This window comes from Aulostomus chinensis, chromosome 12, assembly GCF_037954235.1.
Source record: "Aulostomus chinensis isolate RoL2024-O1b breed Wild chromosome 12, RoL_Achi_v1.0, whole genome shotgun sequence".
In the NCBI taxonomy this organism is placed as follows: domain Eukaryota; kingdom Metazoa; phylum Chordata; class Actinopteri; order Syngnathiformes; family Aulostomidae; genus Aulostomus; species Aulostomus chinensis.
The window spans coordinates 9,789,879-9,816,325 of NC_141331.1; the positions used below are offsets into that span (position 1 = coordinate 9,789,879).

General features: G+C 40.9%; 3 protein-coding genes across 5 annotated transcripts; 2 read left to right on the top strand and 1 right to left on the bottom strand.

Moving 5' to 3' along the window:
- The first annotated feature begins 101 nt into the window (after nucleotides 1-101).
- Nucleotides 102-4,135, top strand: tmem169b (transmembrane protein 169b). Of its 2 annotated transcripts, none has more exons than XM_086220000.1 (3): nucleotides 102-787; nucleotides 1,393-1,712; nucleotides 1,965-4,135. In XM_086220000.1, the coding sequence occupies exons 2-3, from the start codon at nucleotides 1,451-1,453 to the stop codon at nucleotides 2,597-2,599; spliced, it is 897 nt and encodes a 298-aa protein (XP_086076126.1). In that variant the 5' UTR covers nucleotides 102-787; nucleotides 1,393-1,450; the 3' UTR covers nucleotides 2,600-4,135. The 2 variants fall into 2 exon arrangements, with proteins under 2 accessions (XP_086076126.1, XP_086076127.1); XM_086220001.1 differs by lacking the exon at nucleotides 102-787 and adding an exon at nucleotides 892-1,075.
- A 616-nt stretch (nucleotides 4,136-4,751) lies between these two features.
- On the top strand, nucleotides 4,752-12,259 carry LOC147251956 (DNA repair protein Ku80-like). Its single transcript, XM_086220004.1, has 21 exons — nucleotides 4,752-4,961; nucleotides 5,234-5,347; nucleotides 5,439-5,622; nucleotides 6,170-6,218; nucleotides 6,314-6,436; nucleotides 6,968-7,138; nucleotides 7,249-7,363; nucleotides 7,555-7,693; nucleotides 7,777-7,889; nucleotides 8,230-8,292; nucleotides 8,374-8,511; nucleotides 8,596-8,683; nucleotides 9,931-10,061; nucleotides 10,195-10,391; nucleotides 10,586-10,676; nucleotides 10,766-10,835; nucleotides 10,987-11,096; nucleotides 11,330-11,426; nucleotides 11,609-11,676; nucleotides 11,755-11,832; nucleotides 12,012-12,259. Exons 1-21 carry the CDS (start codon nucleotides 4,947-4,949, stop codon nucleotides 12,024-12,026), a joined length of 2,169 nt encoding a protein of 722 aa, XP_086076130.1. The 5' UTR covers nucleotides 4,752-4,946; the 3' UTR covers nucleotides 12,027-12,259.
- Nucleotides 12,260-12,630: 371 nt separating this feature from the next.
- LOC147251957 (collagen alpha-2(VI) chain-like) lies at nucleotides 12,631-25,543 on the bottom strand. 2 transcript variants are annotated; one of them, XM_086220003.1, is made up of 28 exons: nucleotides 25,398-25,543; nucleotides 24,190-24,362; nucleotides 23,461-24,071; nucleotides 23,357-23,377; nucleotides 23,121-23,186; nucleotides 22,986-23,039; nucleotides 22,834-22,878; nucleotides 22,728-22,754; nucleotides 22,609-22,635; nucleotides 22,428-22,472; nucleotides 22,137-22,190; nucleotides 21,908-21,970; nucleotides 20,759-20,821; nucleotides 20,609-20,662; nucleotides 20,480-20,515; nucleotides 20,336-20,398; nucleotides 19,804-19,866; nucleotides 19,552-19,614; nucleotides 17,318-17,380; nucleotides 17,151-17,201; nucleotides 16,966-17,064; nucleotides 15,606-15,668; nucleotides 15,481-15,516; nucleotides 15,344-15,389; nucleotides 15,076-15,228; nucleotides 13,650-14,105; nucleotides 13,535-13,573; nucleotides 12,631-13,449 (listed from the first exon to the last, which is right to left on the bottom strand). In XM_086220003.1, exons 2-28 carry the CDS (start codon nucleotides 24,347-24,349, stop codon nucleotides 12,848-12,850), a joined length of 3,123 nt encoding a protein of 1,040 aa, XP_086076129.1. In that variant the 5' UTR covers nucleotides 24,350-24,362; nucleotides 25,398-25,543; the 3' UTR covers nucleotides 12,631-12,847. The 2 variants fall into 2 exon arrangements, with proteins under 2 accessions (XP_086076129.1, XP_086076128.1); XM_086220002.1 differs by having other exon boundaries at nucleotides 24,184-24,362.
- Nucleotides 25,544-26,447: the final 904 nt, after the last annotated feature.

Genomic DNA, 26,447 nt, shown 5'->3' on the forward strand with positions numbered 1-26,447 from the left:
TTGGATACAATTCAGTTGTTGTTGGTTTTTAATTTCATTTGACGAAGCAACTAAAATCAAGACCAGAAATTATTAGGAAGCTGTTCAAATAACGTTTAAAAAAAAAAGAAGAAGAGTGAAATGCTATTTCTATGTAATGTGAGTATTTGAATACAAAATAACCTTTTTAAAATAAAACAAAAAGGTAGTGTGGCAGCCACTGTATTGAAAATAACCAATAAAAAGTTTGACATTAGAAAAAAGGGAAGAGATAGTTCAATTATACATAATAGTTAAGATAGGATAGGTACTTTATTTGTCCCAAACTGGGAAATTCTCTGAATTAGTTAATCAGTTAATTAGTTAATCAGTGACAGTTAAATATTATCCTGGATTGAGTATTTTTTTTAACATGAACAAAGTGTTTCCCTGTCCAGCAGTATCCGTTATTGAGTCACCGGGTCAAGTAATTCGGAAGCTGTTTTTTTTAACAATTTTTTTTCAAACATCATTTTGCATAAAATGTAATTTTAAAATTAAAGTTGGCTTTTATTTTTTGTTGTCTTCCGATGGGACACATGTTTTATTTGACGTTGACATGGCGCCGCTGAGTGACGATTGGTCTGACAGCGGTTGGATGGGCGGGATGAGTGCTATTCTGGAAATATTTTTGCGTAGCGCATCTGTACACAGCTATGATCTGATCCAAACGCGGCGCTGGGATGTGCGGCGCTGCTGCCCGACAAATATAGTGTTTTGTACTTAGATGGTGTAAATTACCGACCTGGCGCTGTCCGGCTTGTTCAAGGTAAGATTAACATTCATTTTGATTTGAGAAGAGGACCTGGAGCCTGCAGACAAAGAGCGGACATGGGTGGGATTTAAATGGGAGGGGATCAGCTGTGCGAAGAATGGGTTGCATTGTCGACCCTCTCTAATGCTTTTTTTTAGTCGCTCTATGAATCGTTTAATTCTTCTCAATAATCTCTCTCTAATACAAATAAGCAGCCCGCGTCGATACATAAGTGGTTCACTGTATCCATCGAGTGTTCGGCGCGCAACATGGAAAGCAGAAACGATCCCTGCATTTGATCAGGTTCATCCAGCCTCGTTTGCATTGTGTGGTTTATTCTGTCTGGAGACGTTCGTGCTTCCACTGGTGTTGCCGTGAAACTGGGTAGATTTAATCAGTTAGCATCAGCATATGCACGAATGGATGACGGTGCTGAATCTAGGCCAGAATCACCGTACAGCGAGGATGACATTATTGTGACTTAAAATAGAAAACCTGCTGCTGTTCCTAATGTCTCTCTCTCTCTCTCTCTCTCTCTCTCTCTCTCTCTCTCTCGCACACACACACACACACACACACACACACACACACACACACACACACAAACATTTTGCTGTTAGATTCTAGAATCAGTCCCCAAAAAAAGCAAAAAAAGTCTGACTTTTTCCTGGTGAGAACATGACGCATGTGGAGGAGTCACAAACTGAAGGAGAGGGCAGCCCCCAGATGATCTCCCTCAGATCAGATGTATCGGGGAATCACATTGAGGAAACTTCTGTGAGGAGGAAGAGGAGGAAGAAGAGAGACCAGCGTCCAGAATCAATTATTGTGTATCGCTCTGAGGTGGAGAGGGTGCCTGGGGAGGACCAAGGTGGTGAGGAGGGAGGCGAGAGGAGCGTGGAGGAGGGAGCAAAGTTCCTCTGCACGCCCACGAGCGATGGTGAGATGGTTTATTCATCTCTTTTTATTTCCAGTCTCATTTCAGATGTTCCACTTGCATCACCAGAGAAGTTCACGATGCAAATTAAATCTAAACAAAGTCAAATTTATCTGGGATTATAGTAATGTTTGGAAATATTTCTGAACCGGGAAAAAAAAAGACTGTTTATTTTCCTGTTAACCACATTTCTACAATCAGTACACAGTGTGGAGCTTCTACTGTCAAGTGTATTTAACTGTCGCTGTTGAACAGGTGGAGGCTGGAGTCTCCCTCCAGACAGCCGCTACGTGACCCTTACAGGGACCATCACTCGGGGTAAGAAGAAAGGTCAGGTGGTGGACATCCACCTGACGTTGACAGAGAAAGAGATCAGGGAGCTGGCCAAATCCAAGGAACGTCTGGATGCAGAGTGTGAGGCAGGGGAAGGGTCTAAGCGTACCTGCAGCTTAGGAGTGTGCCAGGGACCCCATGTGGTCCTGTGGAGCATCTCTTGTGCCCCTGTGGTCTTCCTCCTCTCCTTCATCACCTCCTTCTACTACGGCACTCTCACCTGGTACAATGTGTTCCTGGTTTACAACGAGGAGCGGACGTTCTGGCACAAGATTACAATCTGCCCCTTCCTCATTATCTTCTATCCCATGCTCATCATGCCCGTGGCGCTGTCACTGGCTCTGTACTCGGCGGTGGTGCAGGTGTCCTGGGCCTTCAGTGAGTGGTGGCAGGTGGTGAGAGACCTGGAGAAAGGCTTCTGTGGCTGGGCCTGTGGGAAGCTGGGTCTGGAGGACTGTTCCCCCTACAGTATAGTTGAGCTGCTGGACTCTGACACTGTTTCTGGCACTCTGCAGAGCAAAGCCCCCAGTGAACTAGCCCAGACATCGGCAGTGTGAAACACCGATGCCGCATAGAAGTTGCAAATACTCTGGAGTCTGGCTCGGCAACAGAAAGTCCAGGACGAAATTGAAAGCTGTGTCACTGTGTTTTCCTGTAAATTCCACTGCCTGAACAGTGCTGGGATACTGAGATGTTGATATAAACATTATAAATCATTGCTGGATTATGCCTCTGGACAATGGAGTGGCAATATTGGGTGATTTTTCTTCACTTAGAGGTTTTTATGGTTGATACATCACTAAAAGATGCACGCCTCTGTTAAACTTTGACACCGACAAACACATTGACCTGCAGGTTAATTTTCACTTTATCTGTAAATATCTGTAATTAAACGTGAACACTGTGCTGTGCCCTGTCCTCAGAATAGACCCCTCCCCCAATCCTTGCAACAAGAATTTTAGATTTAAAATTAATTCGGATCTCACTGCGTGTCTAAGAATTTCTAAAAAACAACAAGATTCAATTCAGTGTAGGATTCATTGCAGTATGCTGTTAAAAGACAACATAGCTGAGAAAAATGCCCCTTTTTTTAACAAGATTTTATTAAGTTTTTAAGACAAACAAAAAATAAAACACACATGACAGCAAATATACACGCATATACATGTACAAATATATACATACATGCATACATACATAAGTCTTACACATTAAATTGCTACTGTATGGGGTCATACATGGACATTTCTTATTTCTCTTGGATCTGGGAACCCCTTTTTACAAAAAAAAAGAAACAAAAAACTTTGCATCAATTATTTACTTTGATGAAATCCAGTCAATTAGGGGATCCATCCTCATTCAACATAGTGAAAAATCCCATTTTTTTCATGTTGTTTGGCAGAGTTCACGTTGCCGAGTGCCCTCTGGTTGCAAATTTGTCTGGTAACATAAACTGTAGTGCTCAATATCGCGCGTAGATTGGAGTGGAAAAGCTCATTTCATTGGACGGGGTGATGGGTGATGTGAGGGATGGGGTGATGGGTGATGTGAGGGATGGGGTGGTGCAGCCCACAACTCTGTTCTGTCCCCTGCAGCCATGATTTAAAGCCATAGTCAGGAGAAGCTGACAAAACATTTCTTTCATGTATCAGCTCAGAAGTCTGAAACCTTCAACTGCATGTTATCTTCTCATTCTCACTTCACACTCTGATGCCTGTAATTTTCCACCTGAGGTTTCCTTGTTACAGTACAATTCCCGTGAAGTCATGCGTTTAACATTGATTTAATTTATTTTCAATATTTATCTGAAATATTTGTTTTATATTCCCAGCAGTTTGAGACAAATACATTAGGAATTTCTCTCAGTTGATATGCCTAATGGATGTGGCTGGTTGAAACTGATGCGATGGTTTTAGTATTTATTGATTCAAACATGTATGATATAAACATGGCAGGCAAAGTAACTCAATTCTATTTTCATATTCGATGACGTGGCTCTTGTGTTTGTGGATTGAGTCCGCGAGGGACATCTGCACTAAATGTTGTGAATTTATGCAAAGTGAAGGACACAAATAAAATTTAAAAAGTGTTAATTATGATGTGTCATTGAAGTGATTGTTTTACGGTTGTATTTTTTCGTCGCGTGATGCACACTACAGGTAACTGACAATGTTAAACCCTGCACACAAATAGAGATGGCTTATTAAGTCGTTTTAGACACAAAGACCTGATGTTAGCACCTCGGTTAATACAAAATACATTTGTCTTCTCTGCAAGGTCAACAATTTGTGCTTTCAGGATCACAATGAGTTTTGTGGATTGGCAACAATGGGTTATTTTTGAATGAAGCAAACAAAAAAACATGATTAATATTGAACAGGAAAATTCAAATAATTGTTAATAATTGAACTGTTGTTCCTGTCAGCGAAAAGGTAGTTTGGAAACACATCAAGAAAATTACCAGTTAACTGAACTAATAAAGCATTCAGTCAGTTATTTATTCATAAGAATTGATGCAGGACAAAGAGTTCCTTGTCTGTTACTTACTGTATGATCTTCTGACGCTCAGGTTAACCTCAATGTTTCCAATATTGTGGTCATGGGTGACTGTGTCAGTGTGCCGTATGAACCACAGGGGGGCGTACCTACATCTGATGCAGCGGCGCGTCTCAGATTCACAACGACGGATAGCATCAGAAATTAAAAACGACATGAGTAGTTATACAGCAATTAATCATAATCTAATTATTATAATTATACATCCATAGCAATTAGCCGCGGTGAATTGTAATTGACTGGCGGACAATTCTCTCTTGAAACAGGAAGCTTGTTTTGACACCGCCCAGTTGTTTCACTCCGGACTCATAACAAGGTGACACACAGTCTCTGAAAGAGGGAAAAAAGATGGCAAAGGCTAAAGTGAGTAATCTTATCTGCATTTCTTTAAAAAAAATGCCACTATGTAAGTCTTTGTTAAGTTGTTGACATTTGAAACTGAGGGGCTGTGAGAGTTGGAGCACTTTGTGGTGTTTTATCGATCGTTAAGCGACATGTTGAGACATGTTGAACCTGCCCAGCATTCCACGTAATTGTAACCTGGTTGGGATAGCGTGACAAAAAATAACCACAATTATACATAAAACTGAATTAAGATAAACTGGATGTTGACATGTGATGTGTATTTCCTGCAGTCTGCTTTAATACTGTGCATGGATGTGGGCTTTTCCATGTCGAACTCTGCCCCGGGGGAAGAGTCTCATTTTGAATCTGCCAAAAAAGTCCTTCAGAAGTTTGTCCAGCGCCAGGTGAACTATTACACATGTGTGCAAGAAAATACAAGTAAATACAAAACATCCACTCAAGACTGCATTGAAAACACATTTTGTATTCCCACAGGTTTTTGCAGAGTCTAAGGATGAACTGGCTTTGGTTTTGTTCGGCACTGACTCAACCAGTAACCCGCTGGCCCAGGACGGCCAATACCAGAACATCACCGTGCACCGCGACCTGATGATACCTGATTTTGAGCTTCTGGAGGAAATCGAGAACCAGGTTCATCCAGAGAGCCAGCAGGCAGACTGTATCCTTGTTCTACACACACCGAGCATAAATGTATGTATACAATTCAAAAATAGAAGAAAGGGGACGAGGTAATTGTCTGACTTTGATTTGGAAAAAATAATTCTTCACTTACAAAATGACTAATTGAAGGAGCTACATGTTTATGAAGTATTTCTAATGAGGGGTTTTTGCTTACGTTTGTGGAGGACTATAGTTGTGGTAGGTGATTTCTTGTGTTTGAAAGTTATTGTCTCGATCAAAAACTATGCATTTTAACTTCATGTAACTGTTATTCTTATATTTATATCTAGAAAACCGTTTTTTGAATTACTTGCTGATATTATTAATAGAAAGAACTATTGACAAAAGTTCCAATACTTGTTACAAAGTGATTATGAATTAATTGTAAAGTCTTGATCAAATCAGCTGACGAGAAAACGACCTTGATCTGACTGTCAGCTACGATGCCAAAAATAGTTTAAGTTTTCTCTCAGTTGAGGTAGCGTATGTTTGTCCAGCACAGATGCTAATTTGTGAGATTTGGCTCCTTAACTGGTGTTCCACAGGGCTGGACGCTCTTGTTGTCTGCATGGACCTGATTCAAAAAGCAACCAAGTAAGAAGACACTTCATCTCACAATTCATTCTTCGTATTTATGTCATTTCAGTGGACAGAGCATAAAATATGTGACCTTTTCTTTTGTTTTTCAGCGGAAAGAATTATGATCGTTGCAACATCTCCCTCCTGACTGACCTCAGCACTCAGACTGACTCAGACAACCTGGATGTCATTATTGAAAACTTAAAAAAAGCTGACACCACACTGCAGTTCTTGTAAGGTTCACATATATTTGCCACGTGTCAGTGTAAAGAAAAAGCAAAAATTTGATGTGCTGCATCCTGATCGCCATCAGCCATCTTTACTACATTGTGCCTAATATTTACCCTCCATCGTTTCATTTTCTATTTACATTCTTTGTGTGAATGTTTGCCACTATAGGGTGGCCTCAGAAGTCCACCCAGTGGAAGAAAAACTCTGTCCAGGGGAAAATATGATGTAATATTTCCAAACTAAAACCCTCAAGTTAATGTCCCAGATTTAATAGATGCAAAAGTTACTGTTGTGCAACTGCAGGTGGCAGTGATGACACGAAAAGATGACCATGGAGTCAAAGAGTCTCTTCTCTTAAATCATGTAACAAGTCATGAACATTTATCTAAGTGGAACAAAGGTGGATTGTGTTTGTACAATTTTAAATATTGAATAAAGATCCCCTTTGAATTCCCTTAAAGGGGTAATTGCATTCAGTCACATATCTCTTTGGACAAACTCTTTTAACGAATTCTATACTTCTGCATGTCCAGTTTGCCTTTCCCTGCTGAGGAAGACAGAGAAGATGGAGATGGCAGTGGCCAGGGACACTCTGGCTTGGGTAAAGGCCTGTCCACGCAGCAGAAGAACGGACTGGACATGGTCAAACACATCATGCTGAGCCTGGACGAGGAGGACGGCCTCGATGAAATTTACACCCTCAGGTGGGACTGATGTTTCTTATGTCTGTCACCACACACTTGAAGCACATTTAAACATAATTCTTGCTGTTATTATCTGGTGTGATATCATAAGATGTGTTTGACTCTTGCAGGAACGCAGTTGAACAGCTGTGTATGTTCAAACGCATCGAGAGGAGACCCATGGCCTGGCCCTGTCAGCTGACCATCGGCAGCTCTCTCTCCATCCGTATTGTAGGCTTTAAAGCTGTAAGTTGACCAGGAAGCTCAAAGGTTAAATATAGAATCACTTTTTGAGTCATTTGTTGGATAAAACAAAGGCAGGATTATACAACCGGCCTGCAGCAATCCTCCTGGATGAATCTTTAAATGTAAATGTGATAAATGTATTGTGAAGTCCAGGTTGCGCAGCCCTGAAATACCTCTCACCTGGTCCACAGGTGACTGAGGAGAAGCTGAAGAAAACGTGGACTACAGTGGACGCGCAAAGCCATCAGAAAGAGGACGTGAGGAGAGAGACTATCTACTGCCTGGACGATGACAACGAGACGGAGGTCCAGAAGGACGACACCATTCAAGGTGAGGAATCAGGTGTGTCGCGGCTGTTGTTTGTCCTTATTACAAACTCTGTGTTCAGTATTTTTCTTCTGTTCCGCTCGCAGGTTTTCGTTATGGAAGTGACATTGTTCCGTTCTCCAAAGTGGATCAAGAGCAGATGAAATACAAGCATGATGGGAAGTGCTTTGCTGTTCTGGGCTTCACCAAAAAGAACATGGTATTGTACTTTTCCTGACAAGTGCTTAAAGTGGAAGTTGAAGGCTAATTGAATGTTATTCATTTATGTGCAAATCTACAGTGGAATCCACAATCAGAAATATGCTGAATACAGAAAATAAAGACAAAAGGAACATTTTCTGTGGGCCTACTTTTTTGCCTGTGTTCTCCCCTCCACCTAAATCCATGAAAATCATCCTGGTTCTTTTTTCTTACCTTCTGCCAAAAGACAAAGCAGAAATACAAAACAACCTCCTTGTCAAATGCAATGGGATCGTGTGTTCATCTCAATTGGTGATACATTTTCCTCCTTTATCCACCTTCTGATTTCCTTCCTTCAGATAGAGCGCCACTACTTCATGGGAAATCAGTCCATTAAGATATTTGCAGCGAAGGATGATCAGGTGAGAAATTAGTACATCACCTTTAGCTCCATATTGGTACTGACAGGTTTCTGTGTGTTTGCACGCATCTGTCTGAGCCAGCATGCAGGAGTGGCGTTCTCGTCTCTCGTCCATGCGCTGGACGAACTCGACATGGTCGCCATTGTTCGTTATGCTTACGACCGGCGCAGCAACCCTCAAGTTGGAGCAGCTTTCCCATGCATCAAGCAGCACTATGAGGTGGGACTCCTGAACACACGCTGTCCTTGCTCTGATCAGCTCAAATGTGCGTCTAGTTAACGAGACGTCTCCCGACATTCGCAGTGCCTGGTATACGTCCAGCTGCCCTTCATGGAGGACCTCCGACACCTCACATTCCCTTCTCTTGACAACAAGAAGTTCACCCCCTCAGGTACTGTTTCTGCATGTCGCTCTCACTCAGGGCACTAACCTATGATGGGATTAAACTAATGAAGTGGCTGAAGAAAGTCACTCGTCTGGATGCAGGCACTGATTCATTCTCATATCTTGTTCTTTCAAGGGCAGCACCACACACGGCAGCCAGCATTACTAATAAGGAACATAACAGCAGCAGATCCTCGCGTGCCGTCGCAATTTAAATGTGGTGCTGCTGTACCCCCGTACATTTACAAAGTTTTTTTTACCCGGGTCCAGGTTCACAAGTTCAACTCTACGTGTTTTGGACTATATTTTGGCCTTTCAGTTTCTCTGATCAATTACGCTGCACTTGTGTATGTATGCAGTGTATACATCTGTGTTAGAAGAATTGGTCATCATTATGGAAACTGAATTATGTGTTTCGTTACTTATGATAAGTTTAGATAATCGAATTGAAGAAAATCTGTATGAATAAAATCCAACTGAAGCTAAAATCCAGTTAGCTTAGTTTAGCCAAAAACTTGGAAACTGCATCTGATCTGATGAAACATAAAAAAAAGCTGCTGAAAGTCTTCAAAAGTATAGCGTACTACATCTCCTTCATCAAAGTCGTACAAAAATCAAAAATGGGAAATCGTTTGTGAAATTCTATACTTATATGCTGTCTAAAGTATGTGAGTTTTTTTAATGTGTCCAAAATCTCGGTGTGAAACTAAAAATGCAAAATACATGCTATTTAAAGAGAAATATTAGGGTATTCAAGCGCTATGAAGGTACAATATTTAGTTTAATTTAAATACTTCATATATTTGTTGTTAGGTCGTCGTCTGGTCATCATTGGATGTAGATGGTTACCGTGGTTACACTCCTCTAACCAACAAGAGGAACTTTAGTTGTCTTGGAGGGGCAATTGGTTTTGCAGCAGTTCGAAAATGTTAGAAGAAGATTTAAAACAAAAACAGGCAATTAAAACATTATAAAAGTAACTAAACCATGAGAACTGAACAAATTCAAGCAGTCAGCGTGGTTGAGAGGACAAGGTCAGTTCTTTTCCTGCTGGAGTTGTAGGGCTTTTGTAAGTGATGTGATAACTCACAGGTTGGTGTGAAGATACACGCTGCTGTTACTTTACATCAGAGCATGTTGAATGTTAGTATAGATAGTGTGGTTTGTGGTGAGCTACACGTACAGGCAGGAGAGTTCTACTGACCAATTTAAAAAAAAGAAAAAGCCGACTCTTGTGTGTCGTGACCCCTCCAGATACCCAGCTGTCTGCTGTCGACTCTCTCATTGACTCCATGATGCTGGTAGAAGAAGATGAAAATGGAGAACAGAGGGACATCTTCAAAGTCCACCACATTCCCAACCCTGCATTCCAGAGGCACTTCCAGGTACGTTTCATCTCAGTGACATCAGAAGCAAAAGCTTTTAACTGTCTAGACTGTAGCGTCAGCTGTTGATTTTCAACAAGTGTCTTGTCTGGTCCCTTTCTGTCTCACCTCTTCCATCCTACCTCTCCCTCAGTGCTTGCATCATCGGGCGGTGAGCCCAGGCACCCCTCTCCCCCCCATAGAGCCTTGGCTGAAAGCCGTCCTTGACATGCCTGAAATAATTAATGAACGTTGTCAAGCTCCGCTAGCGGAGCTGAAGAAGGTGTTTCCCCTCACGGTGGTGGAGAACAAGAAGAAGCCGAAAACTGCCGCTCAGATTTTTGGCAAAGAGTAAGTCTCTTAAGGTCATGGACATGGTTGTGAGTTTAAATTATAAATATATACATGTATTCAAATCTGTACTTTCATATGCAGATAAAATATTTTAATCTCACAATAATGTGTGGGACATGTCTTTAAGGCTGAGGAGGTTTTTAAATACTTTTTTTTATCTGCATCCTACTTGATCCTTTTTCCATTTTCAGCTCGGAGCAGCCGGATGCCAAGAAGGCGAATGAAGATGACGAAGAGCAGGAGTTTAATCTGGCTGACATTTCTGAAGGCTCTGTTACTTCAGTGAGACGCTAAATTCAGCCCTTGAACTCTTGTTTGAACTGACACGCTTAAATATTTCCTTCTGATCCTCATTTGCAACAATTATGCAGGTAGGAAGCGTGGATCCAACTCGAGACTTCTGCACTCTGATCAAGAGTAAGGCTCTTCCTTTTGGAGAGGGTGAGGTCCTTCGCTTTTTCTGTCCAGCAGCCTTCTAAACATTGCTTTTTTTTCTCCAGCTTATCTTATAAACAGCGTGACTCATGTTTCAGCCCTTGTAATTGTGTTTATCGCTTTTCTTGTTTGTGGTGTCCACCAATGTCCCTCCCAGTCTGCCAGCAACTGATTCACAGGATAGAGCAGTTTCTAGGCAACAAGAACACGCAGTACTACATGAAAAGCATCACCTGTATCCAGGCTTTCAGAGAGCAGTCGGTGAAGGTAAATAAACATTCCCTACCTTGTATTTGGGAGCGCGTGAAGGAGTAGGTCTGTGTGAAATAATCACATCATAATAATTAGCGTGAATAGTTCTGAGACGATTTGTTGATAGCCATGTGTTTAATGTCTTGAACGGATGCCAGTTCTTGAGCAAAAATGCATGTGCATGTAAATTTGAGCTCTTACTGGATGTATAAAGGGATTTAGGATGTTTCATATCTTTGGTAACACAGCTGGAGAACGCTGATCTCTACAATAGCTACCTCCAGTCGCTGAAAGGAAGCATCCCAAACAGAGGGCTAGAGGTGTTCTGGGACCTGCTTGTTCAAGGTATGATAAGCCTCTTTACCGGGGAAGGCAGGAGCTCTCCCATTCATTCCTCCCTTGTGATGTAATGAAATTTCCACGCAGTTTTTTTTTTTTTTTTTCCCCTCTCATCCAAGTTGATGCTTAAAACTCCCCCTTGGTCTGAATGGCTCTCTGTTTTTGCACTTACTCTGTTGGTTCGACAGACGCTGTATCTCTAATAAGCAAGGACGAGGTTGGAGGAAGCTCTGTCTCCAAAGACGAAGCCAGTCAGGTGACTTCAAGTGTTGCACACATGAGAATTCAAAGAGTTCTTGTCTATACGGATCACTGAATAATCCTGTGTTCTCAGTTTCTGTTAGCTGAGGAGAAGAAGGAAGAGGAGGCGGCTGCATCCACCGCACAAGATACTGAAGATGTTGATGACCTGGTAAATGCTTGAGTTCTTTTTTCTCTCTGACAGTCCTTTCCAAATCCATTATAGCAATTTCCTGTTTAGCTGGAACTGCCCTGCGTTGCCCCTGATTACAAGCTCGGTCTATTGAGACCTCTGATATAAACTCTCTTTCTTTCTTTCTTTTTTTTTCTTGTTTGTCTCTTCCTGTGCAGCTGGACATGATGTAAGAAAGGACACGATGGGAGCGTCTGTGGAGGACGCGGAGAAACGAAAGCATGCAATTTATTTGCCTGGCCAAACCAAGTCAGTTCAGCCGTCCATTGTTCCACCTCCTACATTGAGACCCTTGAACTTAGTCCTGTGTGTTTGATAGGACTGTAATTTAGACCAGTTTTCCACTGAACAGTGGTTCTCATCACGGAGGTCACCGGATAATTGTGTGTGTGTGTGTGTGTGTGTGTGGGGGTGGGGGGGTGGGGTTACATGTTAACATGTCCAGTCATCGTAGTTCTATAAAATGTATTTCTTTCCATGTTCTTTAAGGGATTAAGTACTCATTTTGACTGTGATGGTGATGCTTTTTTCTTTTTTTTAAAAAATAAATTTAAAACACAAAAGCCAAAATGGAAGTTATTGTTCTGTCTGTGAGCTAAAGGGCCCTGGCAGGAGTAGGGCTTTCTAACACAAACCTGATTTTTCTGGCAGGGCATGACTCAAAAAGGTTGAGAACCACCTCTATGGAACGTTCAGAAAAAAACTGTTAAATCACTTTTGCAACAATTGGACAAAGCTTCATTTATGTCAACAGAAGACAGTACTGCAGTGTCCAACAAACGGCAGGTTTATTATCTTAAATCAGGAAAGCTTTGTGGTTGATGACGAATGCTCGTACTGTTTTATTACATAGAAAGTATTCAGGATGAATATAGTTGTCATGTGCAGATTGTACAGTGCGAAGTGGAGTCATAGTAAACTAGTACCTCATATTTAGAAGGCTTGATAATGTCAGTAGCACCAATATGATGTTTGTCTCCAGTGTGTGCTCTTGTTAACAAACCCACTTAATGAAATCTTCAAACAAGCTCGTCTGAGACAGATCAGAGACGTCTTGTCTTTTAAAGATGGCATCCCGGTCTCCCATGGCCAGCTTTAGTAAGACTTCCTGGTCAACGTCACTTCCTGTGGTGATCACTGTGGAGACGACCTGTGACCCACGCATTGCACTAATCGCCTCCTCCAGGTTTTTGGTGTCGGTGATGCCGTCAGTGACGAAAACGAATGAAATCTCCGCATTGCGTCTCGTCTGCCGAGTATTTCCTTTACCCAAGATGTTATCGATAGCGTGGATGATGGCCGGCGCCACGCTGGAGGAAGAATCCAGGTATGGCAGACGCGCTATACCGTCTGCCATGAGAACAGGGTCGTGGGTGAGAGAGAAGGCTATGTGGTGCTCATCCTCATTGCCATATTCCATCAGAGCTATGCGGGCTCTCATGAGATCCGTCCTGCTCTGAGCTAGTCCCAGTCTGTCCACTGCCTTTTGCACAAATTCCCGAACGTAACGGAAGTTCTCCTCCCCGAGGCGCTCTGAGCCATCTAGTAGAAACACCAGATCCACAGGCCGGTGAACACATTGGGCAACATCAGGTTCTGTAATAAAAAGTCACCAAATCAATCAATGAGCTGCGCTTCATTCCAGTATTTGATGAATAATAAAGCCATGAGTGACACCTACTGTTTTGACAGGGGAGATCAGGACACACAATAACTGGCTCTGTTTGGGAAACCAAATAGATCAAGGTGAGAGAAATGAACATGTGGACGAGTATCATTAACTGTCAGAGGCTTACCAGGACACAACACCGTCTCCATTTTGTCTATGAAATTCTCTGCGACCAAGTCAACAAAATATTTCATTCCAGTGACACGTTCCTTGTTGTCACACGCGATCGACCCCAGGATCTCATCATCCTGCACCTTTCGAAACATATCACCAACTCCGATGGCGTTCACCACCACTCTGTCATCACGGCAAAGATAACCGAGCAGATCCTCATCATCGCGTGGGTCAAAGCGGCCGTCCGTAATCACCACCACGGACACTGAGGCTCGAGCTCTCTTGCTGTCCCTGATGAGGTGATCGTAGGCGAACTTGAGCGCCGAGGGGGTGAATGTTCCCCCAGCGATCCACTGTAGATTCTTCACCGCCGTTTTGAAAGCAGACATGGAGTTGATGGTCGGGTCATCAAGACGAATGGCTTCAAAGGTCCCGTTGTGACTGTACTGCACAACTCCAACTCTTGTACCTGAGATGGGGAACCATGACAAGAGGGACAGTGTGTTTATACACTGATGTTTTAATAGTAAAACAAATGGTTGTGTTTAGAATGTCAGTTTTACAAATCCTATAAGAAACCTCAAGTATTAGGTTGTGTCTCGCTGACATGATTCATCTTTCAAATTGGGATGTAGATGGATAGACTTTTAGTAGTTGATGGGTTTCTCGGGGACTATTTTCAGCCATGGTTTTAAAAGTTCCAGCTTGGACTGTACTGCAGAAGCAGAATCGATCTTTTTATGGTCTGTTAAGGCTGTAAATGCAGGAATATTCACACATGAAAATCTCTTAATTTCAAGTTCTTGTCACACAAGTTCACCACGAGGTAAAATCTTTGCTTTTGGCAGTAAAAGGAGTTGTTTTTCTGTCTTTCTTTTTTTTACTTTGTGGCTGTGGCAGCTTTGATATATAAAATAGCTGCAATATCTCTGATGGCAACTAATAAAAAAAAGCTTAAGACTAATTCTGCATCAGATAAAATATTGAATCATTCTCATTGTTGGATACATTTTTACAATTTACATCCATACTGAAATTATTCTCATACCACGAAGGGGGGGGGGGGGGGGGCAAACTTACTATAGCTTTGATTGCAGTTTTAGGAATAAGATGAAAAATTTCCAGCTTTATCCAAAGGATAAACTTTCTTTGTTTTAAAGAGTCAATACAAAGGACATTTCTCAGATTTTATTTTTGTTTTTGCAGTCCATAATTTAAAAAAATGGTAATACAAACCGTTCTGATGCCTAAAAAAAACACCAGCGGTACTCGGTTGTTGCTTCACTGTTAATGAAGAGCATTCTCGCTTTTTGGAATCTAGCGTTATTTTCATTATTATGTGCTTCACTCTTTGGATACGGTTTATCTTTTATGGAGTCTTCATTGTCACACACGTCTCCAAAAGGATCATCTGTAATGCGTGTTTGTGCTAAATTTACCGGTTGGTGACGCAGGGTCGTTGGCCATAGATCCCAGCCGGTTGATGGTGTTGATAACAAAGTTCTTTTCCATAGTGAAGTTCATCAGGCCGACGCTCTCAGAGCTATCAATTACAAATACGATGTCCAGAGCCCCGCAGCGCTTCTCACAGTCTGAGACATAGATTAGAAAAGCCTGAGGAATTTGATGGATATCAGCTGTGCTTGCTTCTTCTGTGTAAATATTACTTTAGCTCAAGTCTTTACCTTGGTGATGATATTTGCTTACCACAACAACCGCACGTTTCCCTGATGTAAGTCATGACATCACAATCCTGTGGTGAAAAGAAGCAGAGTTCACCAATAAGACAAACATGGCGAGTTCACGGCGTTATTAAACTGTCGGGCTTTTAAAAATGTACTCACAGTGAGTCCAGGATCACCGACCAGTCCAGTGCCACCCTGCGCAAACACAAGTACAGATCCATGCAATCGGATCAAAAATGTGCAGGCATGGTCAAGTCATGATTGGTGTTTGTGCTGGTACTTACATCTGGGCCAGGGTCTCCTCTAATTCCTCTCTCTCCTGGCTGTCCCGGCTCACCTGGCTCCCCCTAAGCAGAAAACCAGTTATTTTATGTTTCTCTCTCTTTTTTTTTTTCTTTTTTTTTTAGAATTGGCTTTTGGTTTTTAACAAAAATATTAGTCAGCACAGTATTATTGTAAGTATTGCACAATCGACTGACGGTTGCCTCTTCCAAGCTGTTCTCAATTAAGTGTTGGTGATTGGCTTATTTATTCATCATTGGGTGAAGAGGAATAAATCCAAGTGATAACTTATGTCCAACATGATCATAAATCATAAAGATACAAAAAAAAGCCATAATCAAACAAAAGAAAAGCCCCCAAACCCGACCAACACACCACCTTGATTTATCAGGGTTCATACGGTCACCAAAAAAACCCTTGAAAGGTCAGGGAATGAGAAAAAAAGTGATTTAGAGGCCTGAAGAATTTTTTTTAAACAAATGATTAGTCTTAAAATTCGCCTCAACTGTTAAAAATATCCTTGTTCAAATTGAATTAATTCAAGTTTATGTTATATCAAGCCAAGTAGCCTGTCATTGGTATTAGTTAAATGTAGGCTACCAATTTTTGTCATGGATTTGTGTTTATGTTTCAAGAAGATATTTTTAAAATGTGTTTCTGAAATTTTTCTTTAAAAAAAGTTTTGAAAAGCTTTCAAAATATATTGGTAGGAAATGTGTATGAACCCTGATTTCTCTCATATTTAATGTGTAGCGGAAGATTCTTCCAAAACATGACACTTGCAACATATTGTCTTTTTTCTTTAAGTCAACCAAAAACGTCATTAATGTCTCCCAAGTTTCAGATGATTTCCCCATTGCAGAGCTTTTGAATTGTCTATAACAAATGTCTCTGATTACAACACAAAGGAGTTGAATGAACTTTAATTTCTGTTTAGGAATTTTCCTCCTTAAAAACTAATAATGTTCCTTAGGACAATTCACAGACGTGCCTGTGAAAGTTTGCTTTGGCCCTGGCATGTTCTGCTAAGGAAACTGTCCCTATGAGTCCATAATTAAATCTGTTTTTATGGACTATGGAGACATTGTTCTTGGAAAGACACATTGCTGCTCAACTTTCAAACTATATTATCCTGTAATGCTATGAGCTCAAAATTCACTTTACTTTCATGATATTATGACAGAAATCTTCGCGATTGGAGAGCAACAAGAGGTTACCCGCTTGGCTACATGACACACCGGCTAAAGGCGAAACTGTTGTTTGTTGTAATCTTGGAACAGAGACATGTATTTGCCTTTTGAAAAAAACAAACACCAGTTGGCATCTCTAATTGATATCCAAAAAACTAATCAACAAACTTACAGGGTCTCCTTTTTCTCCCTTTGCTCCAGGATCTCCTTTGGCCCCGCAATCACCTCTTACCCCTCTGGGTCCCAGTCTGCCTGGGTCACCTCGGTCTCCCTGGGAAATACAGTTAAGTAAATAAAGACTAGAACACAGACATTAAAGACATGCAAGAATTTTATGTGGTAAACAGGAAACCATACAGTGGGTCCTCTGGGTCCAGGATAACTGAAGCCTGGTCTCCCTCGGTCACCCTTGAAGAAATAACAAAACAACAACACAGCAGCACTGTAATCAGCTGGAAGCTTAAAGCAGCGGAGTAAAGTAGGCAGAGGAGAAAAATTCTGATGTAGAGAAAAGTTCAATTCACCTTTGGTCCAGGTGTGCCAGTGTCTCCCCTTGACCCAGTATCTCCAGGATCTCCCATGGTGCCCTGCAACCACAGGAGATGATATTTATTAATAATAATAATAATAATAATAATAATAATAATAATAATAATAAAAACAGCATCTAGAGCTATGCAGCGCCCCTTCAAAACATGTCACAATGAAAAATGAAAACCATTTATGTGAGGTGAGGCTGAGTGTATACACCAACAACACAAAAGGAAAGTAAGTCTTTGAGGTGGAACAAAGAGTCAAAGAAAAGTGCTGTAAAAAAAGAAAAGAAAAAAGGAGACATTAAAAACAGCACGTTGAAAATATCAGACGGGGATGATCTCGGAGGGCGGCAAGCAAGAAGTAAACACACTTAGTGTTGCTGAAATGCCAAATGGTACGAAGAACTGTCACATAGTTTAAACATGTCTTAAGACTACATGTTGAGTACAGTGTGTTTTTGTAAGGTGATACCAGGTGCAGGTATATGAAACAATCAGAATCAGGAGAACACACGTGTCCTGTAACTGAAGGACTCAGAGGTTAACTTCAGCCATCCTGTGAGTGATCAGCTGCAGTAGTCACTCTGCTTCCTTTGGAAAAGATTTTATTTGAAAAGCACAACAGGGCCTTGACAGTGAATTAATGTGTATTATTAAAAATATTTTTATGAGACATTATAATGATAATTTGTTAATAAATAAGCTTAAATAGTGATTTGATGTGTATTTTTGAAATTGTATTTCTTTTTAACAGATATTGTAATAATAATTAAAGATAAATATACATATATACATAAGTGTATGTACACATAAATACATGCATATATATATATATATATATATATATATACACATTCATATATGCACACACATACATATATACACATATGTTTATATCTATATAGATATCGATAGATGGATGGATGGATATTTAAGCACCTGAGACTAAGAGCAGACACACCAACCTGTGCACCGCCTGGATTGATTACAATACAAGAAAGCCTACGACTCAGTGCCACACACTTGGATACTGGAATGTCTGGAACCGCACAATATCAACAGTAAACTGAGAGCCTCCAACAGAAACTGAGGAAGTGGTTGATATCAGGAGGACCTACCAATGGCTGGAACATGCTGGAGTGAAAGACAGCACAGAGGCACTCATCATGGATGCACAAGAGTCATAGAGGCCAAGGTCTACCATACCAGATCAGACCCAAGGTGCAGGCTGTGTAAGGATGCTCCTGAGACAGTCCAACACATAGTAGCGTGGTGTAAGATGCTAGCCGCAAAAGTGTACATGGAGAGGCACAACCAAGTGTTGGGATAGTGTGCAGAAACATCTGTACCCAGTATGGACCAGAAGTACCCAAATCTCAATGGAACATACCACCAAAAGTGGTTGAGAACAACAGGGCTAAGGTGCTGTGGGACTTTAGCTTCCAGACTGACAAACAGCTACTGGCGAACCAACCGGACGTAGTAGTGGTGGACAAAGAGCAGAAGAGGACAGTGGTGACAGATGTGGTGACATCTGGTGAGCCAACATCAGGAAGAAGGAACATGAGAGGGTTGAGAAATACCAGAGGTTAAAAGAACAGTTAGAACTGTTTTGGAAGGTCAAGGTTGACGTGGTCCCCATGGAAGTAGGAGCACTTGGGGCAGTGACCCCCAAACTGGGAGAGGGGCTCCAGCAGATTCCAGGAACAACACCTGAAACCTCAGTCCAGAAGAGCGCAGTCCTAGGAACAGCTAAGATACTGCATAGAACCCTCAGGCTCCCAGGCCTCTGGTAGAGGACCTGAGCTAGAAGATGACACAGAACCACCCCACAAGGTTGAGAGGGACCTAAACAGAGATTTACTGTCCAGAATATTGAAATTTGTTTTACTTATATTATTAGACCCATTATTACTATGAATCATATTTATGCATTCATTATGTTTTACATTTGATGGGCCAAATCAAACCTAATTGCCCCTCAGACCCCACTTTGTGGGCAGCCCTGAATTAGCCTTTTAATTCTATTATCTGTGTATAATAGGATGTTAATATGATATGAATAAATCTTCCATGTTGATGTATACACTCATTCATTCCAAACATTAACAGTCTTCATCTCGAACTGCGGCATTTTGAGCGGGGTTTGCTTTCGTCAAAACAGGATCACAATATTGAAGTGTGTCTCTTAGGTGAAAGTGACGGTGAATTAGACAACACACATTTGGTCCAGGGCCTCCTGGTGCTCCCGACTGACCCCTCGGTCCTGGTAGCCCCTGGTCACCCTGGAACAACCAAGTATAACAGAGAGAACAGCTTTACTCATGTCACTTGAACCCAGTCCAACATAAACTATTTTCTTTTGTAAATCATGTGAATATGGTCATCCAGAGAAGTCGTGTGTTCATGAGAGAATAACAATGGAAGGAAGACTTCTTAGAAAGCTGCCAAAATCTGCCTTTCATTCCTTTCACCTTTGCACCCTTAAATCCATCTTCCCCAACTTGACCTCGGCCTCCTGGTAGTCCTCGTTCTCCCTAGGATAAAGGAATGTGTCAGACTGTGCACCACACTGTTAATCATAAACCACTCTATGAAAAGCAGGGCAATAATTCTGTTTCAGGGAGGTATACGACCAATTTCTCCTGAGAATGTGTTTGAGGGCATCAAAGCTCTCATTATACTGAAAAATATTTGAAACTTATCAGACGTCAAAAGGTTGAAATCCCACATTCAGTCAATTGCATCTGCTGCTGTTAGTCTTTCCTTTAATGCCTCTTAGCATTCATAACACCGGCTTTTTTCTCTCATTTTTTTTCTCTCGCATTTAAAGTTGAGCAACTGTACAGCTCATATTCTCCTACTTTCCCAAGATGTTTATTTAAAAGCAGCTGTTGTTGGAGCTGCTCCACAACCAAAGTTTCAAATATGAAGACAACATTCAAAGACAGAGAAAGAGTAAAGAAAGTGAACAAAGCATATCATCGATGAGTTCTCAGGATTTACCTTCTCGCCTTTCTTTCCGACAGTTCCTGCTGTTCCCTTTTTTCCAGGGTTTCCTCTCCCTCCCTGTTCATATTTGTTTCATCAGATTTGTTTTTTACCAAACAATAAACTCTTGAAAAGCAAATTATTCATTTAATAAAATACCTCATGACCTTTTTCCCCAGGTTTTCCATCACGCCCCTAAAAGAGTTAAAAGTTATATTTTGAAGTCATGGACTCACTGTGTAACAGTTCAATTAAATTAATTTAAGGAAAATTAAGTAGAATTCGTACTGGCGTCCCCCTTTGTCCTGGTGGTCCTGGATTTCCAGGATATCCTCTTTCACCCTAAAGAGCCAAAGACTCAGTTGAGAGGTTCTGACTTTAAAGTATATGAAGATTTGAATTTTCAGACAATGTTTTCCTCTATGTTTTAATGGTCACCTTTCGCCCTGGTTCACCGACGATGCCAGGGGGACCAGATTTCCCAGGGATGCCAGGGTCACCCTGAAAAACAAAAGAGCAAAAAACGCTGAAAACATCACACACCTGAAAATAGAATTTAAAAAAATGCTACTTTCATCAGCAGTGGACAAAATTTTTTTAATTGGGCTTGAAATAAAATGCAAAAATCTAAAGAATTTAGGCAAATAATATTAGTGTAATGTGGTGTATGAAATGGCAGATGATGCTATGGAAAAAAAAACAAAAACATTTAGCTCCATTACTAAAAATGTCCTAGTTACTGTCCCCTGTTTCGTATTGTCATGCTGGACTTGGTGATATTTATCCATCCAGAGATCCATTTTATCCATAGTTGGAACACGTAGGTTGCAGTTTTAGCAGGGGAGCCCAGACTTCCCTTTCTTTACTCTTTTTGTTAGATTTTTCCATCAACTTCATGAGTTTTCAATTTATATATTTATACCCTTGCCCTTCACCTTCATAGATTGCGGGGTACTCAACATTACCTCATGTCTTCGTCGCTGAAGGTCAGCCTCCTGTACTTGTTCCTGCCTCTATTTTAATATGCTGTTTTTAGACCTTCTCATCTGGATTAAGTCATCTGGATTCTCTATTTATGGACTCCACCACCAGCCTCTTATTTAATCAAAATAAAGTCTGAACTGTTTCCTGTCAAACTCTGGATCCAACAATCTCAGCTGTTCCTCTGAAGGATCTTAATGAGGTGATGAAATCTGTGAATATACTCTTCCCAATCTGGCCAAAGACTTGATCTGGAATGAAGGTACATTTATGAATCCGATATTTAAAGGACAAATAGTTAGAGGCCATGGATTCTGGAATTCAAGCCAGTCCCGGAAGAAAATCAGCTCAGTCTCCCTGTTCTCAACCCCTCCCATCAGGCTAGGCTTCAGACTGCATGCCCCTACAAATCTTTAAAAAACTACGTAGTGAAACAAATAGGGCCCAGGATTGAACCTTGGGGAACGCCATTCAAAATCCAAATATTTAAATGAATCAAAGTTTGTTGCATGCATTGAATGTCTTCTAATTGTGATACTATCAAAAGTGATACTCACTTTATGTGCTTCATTCAAAGACAGAGATTTAATTGGATTTAATACAGACCTTCTTTCCTAGGTCACCCGGTGGCCCAGTCTCTCCTACTTCTCCTAGGTAGCCAGTTGGTCCCTTTTTGAACATCAAAATTATATATTTTATTTCTTGCATTATTAAACTAAATCAGGAAACAAGTTAACCAAAATTTAACAACATTAATGAAGGTTTTCAAAATTCATCAGATTATTTCTTTAAACCGAAGATGTGGTTAAAGATATAATTACAAACAACAACTTACACTTTCACCTGGATCCCCTTTGCAACCAGGTGCTCCTATTCGGCCCATTTTACCCTGAGGATATCCACATAATACATTAAATCATATAATATATACAGTATACGCTGTAGTAGAACGAGAGTCATAGCGACCTTGCTTTTGTTGTTCAGCCTATTTCTCCACAAATATCAAGCTTCGTCTTAAGACTTGACATTATCTCAGTAAACTCCTTCTGTCACCCTGCCACATTTCCTCTACCATCAGTATCCTCAACATATAGACGTACCTTTGCACTTCGTTATATCGACTCACCTTTTGTCCGTCAGTCCCATTCCTGCCGTACTCTCCTCTAAAACCCTGAATATTTGGAGGTCAATGAAAACAGATAATTTGAAACAGATGATTTGTAAACATAGGCAATAATACAGATTTACGGTAGTTGGACACAACTAGAAAAATCAAATGTATGCATGAAATTAAAAACAAGGTTTACCTTTGCTCCACTTTGTCCAATGTCCCCCTGTTGAAGTAAGAGGTACCCGTGAACCCAAACAGCACTTCAGTCAAGCTGACACATCAACAGATAAACACAAGTTAAGATTTCCCTCTCACCTTTTCTCCTTTCGGACCAATGTTTCCCTACATCGGAGCACAGGGGAGACACGTCAGTGAAACAAAACACCATAACACACACACAATCATCGAGCCCTCAGCAAACCTTTGAACCAGGTGGACCAATCGGGCCTTCGATTCCAGGATCACCCTGCAATATAGAACATTACATTCAGAATTTACAGAGATATTTGAGCATTTATGAAAAAAATAGATTTGTTGGTGTCCTCTCTAAACTGGGTTACATGATCATCCTACCTGTCTCCCCTTTTCACCTTTTGGCCCAGCCACACCTCGAATTCCTTTTGCACCCTATGTAAGGAAAAAAAATATTCATTTTACATAAATACTTAAAGATGCATTAATTTATTTAAATTTGATTCAAAAGCTTACTTTTTGACCATGATGCCCTTTTGGTCCAATGATTCCTGGAGTCTGAAGACATTTATGTTCGTAGCACTACGGAAGCAGTGTGGACAAAGAAAATATTAAATGTGAGAACTGATTACAACGAGACACTTCATACAATTACTAAAGAGGTAAATGTGTCTGACATCCCTATGTACTGTAGGTGCAGTATCTTTTCGCATACTTTGATGGCTTAAAAAATTCATGCAATCTTTTCTTACCTGTAAGTATGCTTGATGTTTCTGTAAAGAAAAGACCAAAGTAAGTGAAAAGTACCTAAATGAATGACAATGTCAGGAAAGAATGGAAAAATGTTCCAGGTCACCATGATTTTAATGATGCGATCAATGGATTTCGTCTGTATTCTCGGCCTTCCATCCACAATCTCTACAGCTATGTAATCATCGCGGTACACTTCGGCGGGAGGGCTGGCGACCTCACTCATTCCAATTTTATCAATCATTCTGGTTGCTGCCACGGAGAAGATGTGTATCCCCTGTTCCTGGGCCCTGTCTGACATCATCTTTATCCCTCCACATGGATTTCCTGTCACATGACCGTCAGTGATGACCACAGAGAAGAAGACGGCTTTTGTTCCTGAGTAGTGGTGGGTCATTTGGTATGTCATATTTTTGAGAGCGCAGTCGATGTAGGTGCCTTTGCCCAGGTATCGAATCCCACTGAGACTCCTGATGAAACTCTCCCTGGTGGCAAACTGGCTGAAGACCACCTGCTTCTGGGAGAAGTGCAGGCCTCCTATGGACCAGGTGATCTGGATCTGACCCCGATATTCCTCATCAGCCAACCTCTGGACAAACATCTTGGTGAACTCCTTGATGTTTTCCACCAGTACTCCAGGTGGGGACTCCTGTAAGGCGATAGTCTCTGAGGTGTCGATGGTGAAGAATAGCTTGATGGGACAGTTAATTATCCTGGCTGAAGACAAAAGTAAATATATATAGATACTCAAAATGTTTGCTGGATTACAAATATAAGTCACATTTAGTTTATTCGATTTCACTGAGCTCTAACTGAAATCTAAACTCACACTCACAACCTGCAGGTACTGGTATGGGCTCAGGCTCCTGCGGAGCTTGAGTTGGACCTGGTCTGTCACCTTGACCAGGTATCGGCCGCGGTCCACGGGGGGTCAGGCCTTGAGGCATAACGGCACGCAGCATGCACAGTAAGATGAACCCTGAAATTAATGTCATTTTCCTCCTACCCCTGAAAGAAGACGCAGAGGAATCCAGGAAAACCTTTAACTCCAAACTTAAATGCAGGAAATGACTGTCAAACAAGTGAGTCTTCACAAGAGGCTTCTCCACCGTGCCTTGGAGTGTTTATCATTGTTTTAAACAATGTCACTGAATAACCACGCTGTGTGGAATGACAGGATGTATTTCAGTGATAGCAGGAACTGGTATTTCAGTTGTTGCATTCCATCTGGTTAGTGTAAAATGAAATATGCAATCCAGAAAAACAATTAAGATAAAAAGTCAGTGGTAGAACGCAGACTACACATCACTCGTTTAAATTGGATCTGCAGAAAATTCATTTGATGATGTGGGTGTAACAACTTCATATATGCTTACGGCTATTTAGATTTTTAAAATGTAAACTAAAGGTTATCTTGTAATTGTAAAGTAAAACTTTTTTTTTTTTTTTAAAGGGCATAATCAATGAAAGTAGTTTTTGTAAAAGAAAAAAGAAAGAAATAAAACCTTGGATATGCATACAATTGTACCCCAGGGGTTCTTCACGGGCCATGGTGCAATCTTCTCCACCCAAGTTTCATGAAAACAACAAACTCATTAATTATACAAATGTAATCTCCTTGGAGGACAGTAAATAGATCAGATTCTATTTACATTTAGATTCTTTTAAATCCTGTTTCAACAGTTTCAAATACTCTAATTTATGTTACTTTCAGTTTTGGTACCTATAGGCCTGTTTCAGTAGTCATAGTTACGAGCTAAATACTTTCCATCCTCAGTACATGATCATCTTGTAAAAGTGATTTATTATTTTAGATTAAACTACTTTGCAGTCTATCTATCTATCTGTCTGTCTATCTATATAATTCAATGTAATACTTTGTTATAATAATCTTTCTACAGTTTGTAAAACAAGTTAAATGTATTCCTTTTGATGAAGCCTATCCAAATGCATCAGTATACATGCATGTAATGAACTCGATAACTGCTATTCAAACACCATTAAATCTTCAGGAAAGTTAAAATAATAAACGTGTGTACTCACCACGGCAACAGTGCTGGTGTAAATCCGAGTTGGCACACCCAGAAAATTCAAGCAATCTCCAGAAACTGTAAACAAGCGATAACCATCTTATTCGGAACTCTCACAAATGTGCGCTCTCGGTTCGGGGGGTTAGCGCGCGGACGAGGGGCCGCCCATTTATTCCCAAAGGGCGCCGTGCACGAACCTCCCACGCACACGCATGAAGCGCGCGCCTGGGATGTTTAGATGATTGGGTTTGGAGAGAGCAGCTGGTTCCCAAGAGAGAAAACAGAGTCTCTACTTGATAAAAAAAAAAAATGTAATTCTGGAAAACAAAGTGGTTAAAGTAAATAGAAAAGGCAGAAATAATCTATTTATCTGGTTCATTGGATGGAGTAAACGTCAGTGGTGCAGAGTGATTTCCCTCTAAAGAGCAGCTTTACACCCTCCACTCTTACTTATCCTTACATGGAGAGAGCTTCAGTCTGTTTAGACTGCAGGACCATACAGCACCGGGGGAGACATGCTGCTTTTCAACTGCTGCAACTTGTAGGACACACGTAATACTTCAATTCATAGTAGTGCTGGACATTGAAGCATACAAACTTATGATCAGTCGAGCTCTTGTTTTACATTTATTATTACTTAACTGCAATATTGCTTCATCAAGTACTTTTTAGTCTGTTAAATAAAGTGAATATGTGTGTATGTGTACATATATATATATATATATAGAGAGAGAGAGAGAGAGAGAGAGATTTTGGTATAGATCTATATATAGATATAGATATATATAGAGAGAGAGAGACCCCTGACCTGATGTATGTCCAATAAGAACCGGATTGAAAAGCACAAAATTACATTTTTTGGTGATGATAAAATCTACAAACTTGTGCAGAGCAAACATGGCAATAAGTTTATGTATAGATAAACAATACGTCCAAGCAGCTTCAATGAATGAGGTATTCAGCAGTTACAGCCCCCACACCTCAAATGCTCGCGCGCGTGTGCGCGCGCGCACACACGCGCACACACACACACACACACACACACACACACACACACACACAC

Bases quoted from the DNA above. Each gene is read 5' to 3' on its own strand.
- tmem169b (XM_086220000.1), top strand. From the start codon at position 1,451: ATGACGCATGTGGAGGAGTCACAAACTGAAGGAGAGGGCAGCCCCCAG. The intron at 1,713-1,964 runs GTGAGATGGTTT...GCTGTTGAACAG, and splicing joins CTGCACGCCCACGAGCGATG to GTGGAGGCTGGAGTCTCCCT.
- LOC147251956 (XM_086220004.1), top strand. The intron at 8,512-8,595 runs GTGGGACTCCTG...CGACATTCGCAG, and splicing joins GCATCAAGCAGCACTATGAG to TGCCTGGTATACGTCCAGCT. The intron at 11,427-11,608 runs GTATGATAAGCC...TTGGTTCGACAG, and splicing joins CTGGGACCTGCTTGTTCAAG to ACGCTGTATCTCTAATAAGC.
- LOC147251957 (XM_086220002.1), bottom strand. From the start codon at position 24,349: ATGACATTAATTTCAGGGTTCATCTTACTGTGCATGCTGCGTGCCGTT. The intron at 23,187-23,356 runs GTAAGAAAAGAT...CTGCTTCCGTAG, and splicing joins AACATCAAGCATACTTACAG to TGCTACGAACATAAATGTCT. The intron at 17,065-17,150 runs GTATGGTTTCCT...TGTATTTCCCAG, and splicing joins CTGGACCCAGAGGACCCACT to GGAGACCGAGGTGACCCAGG.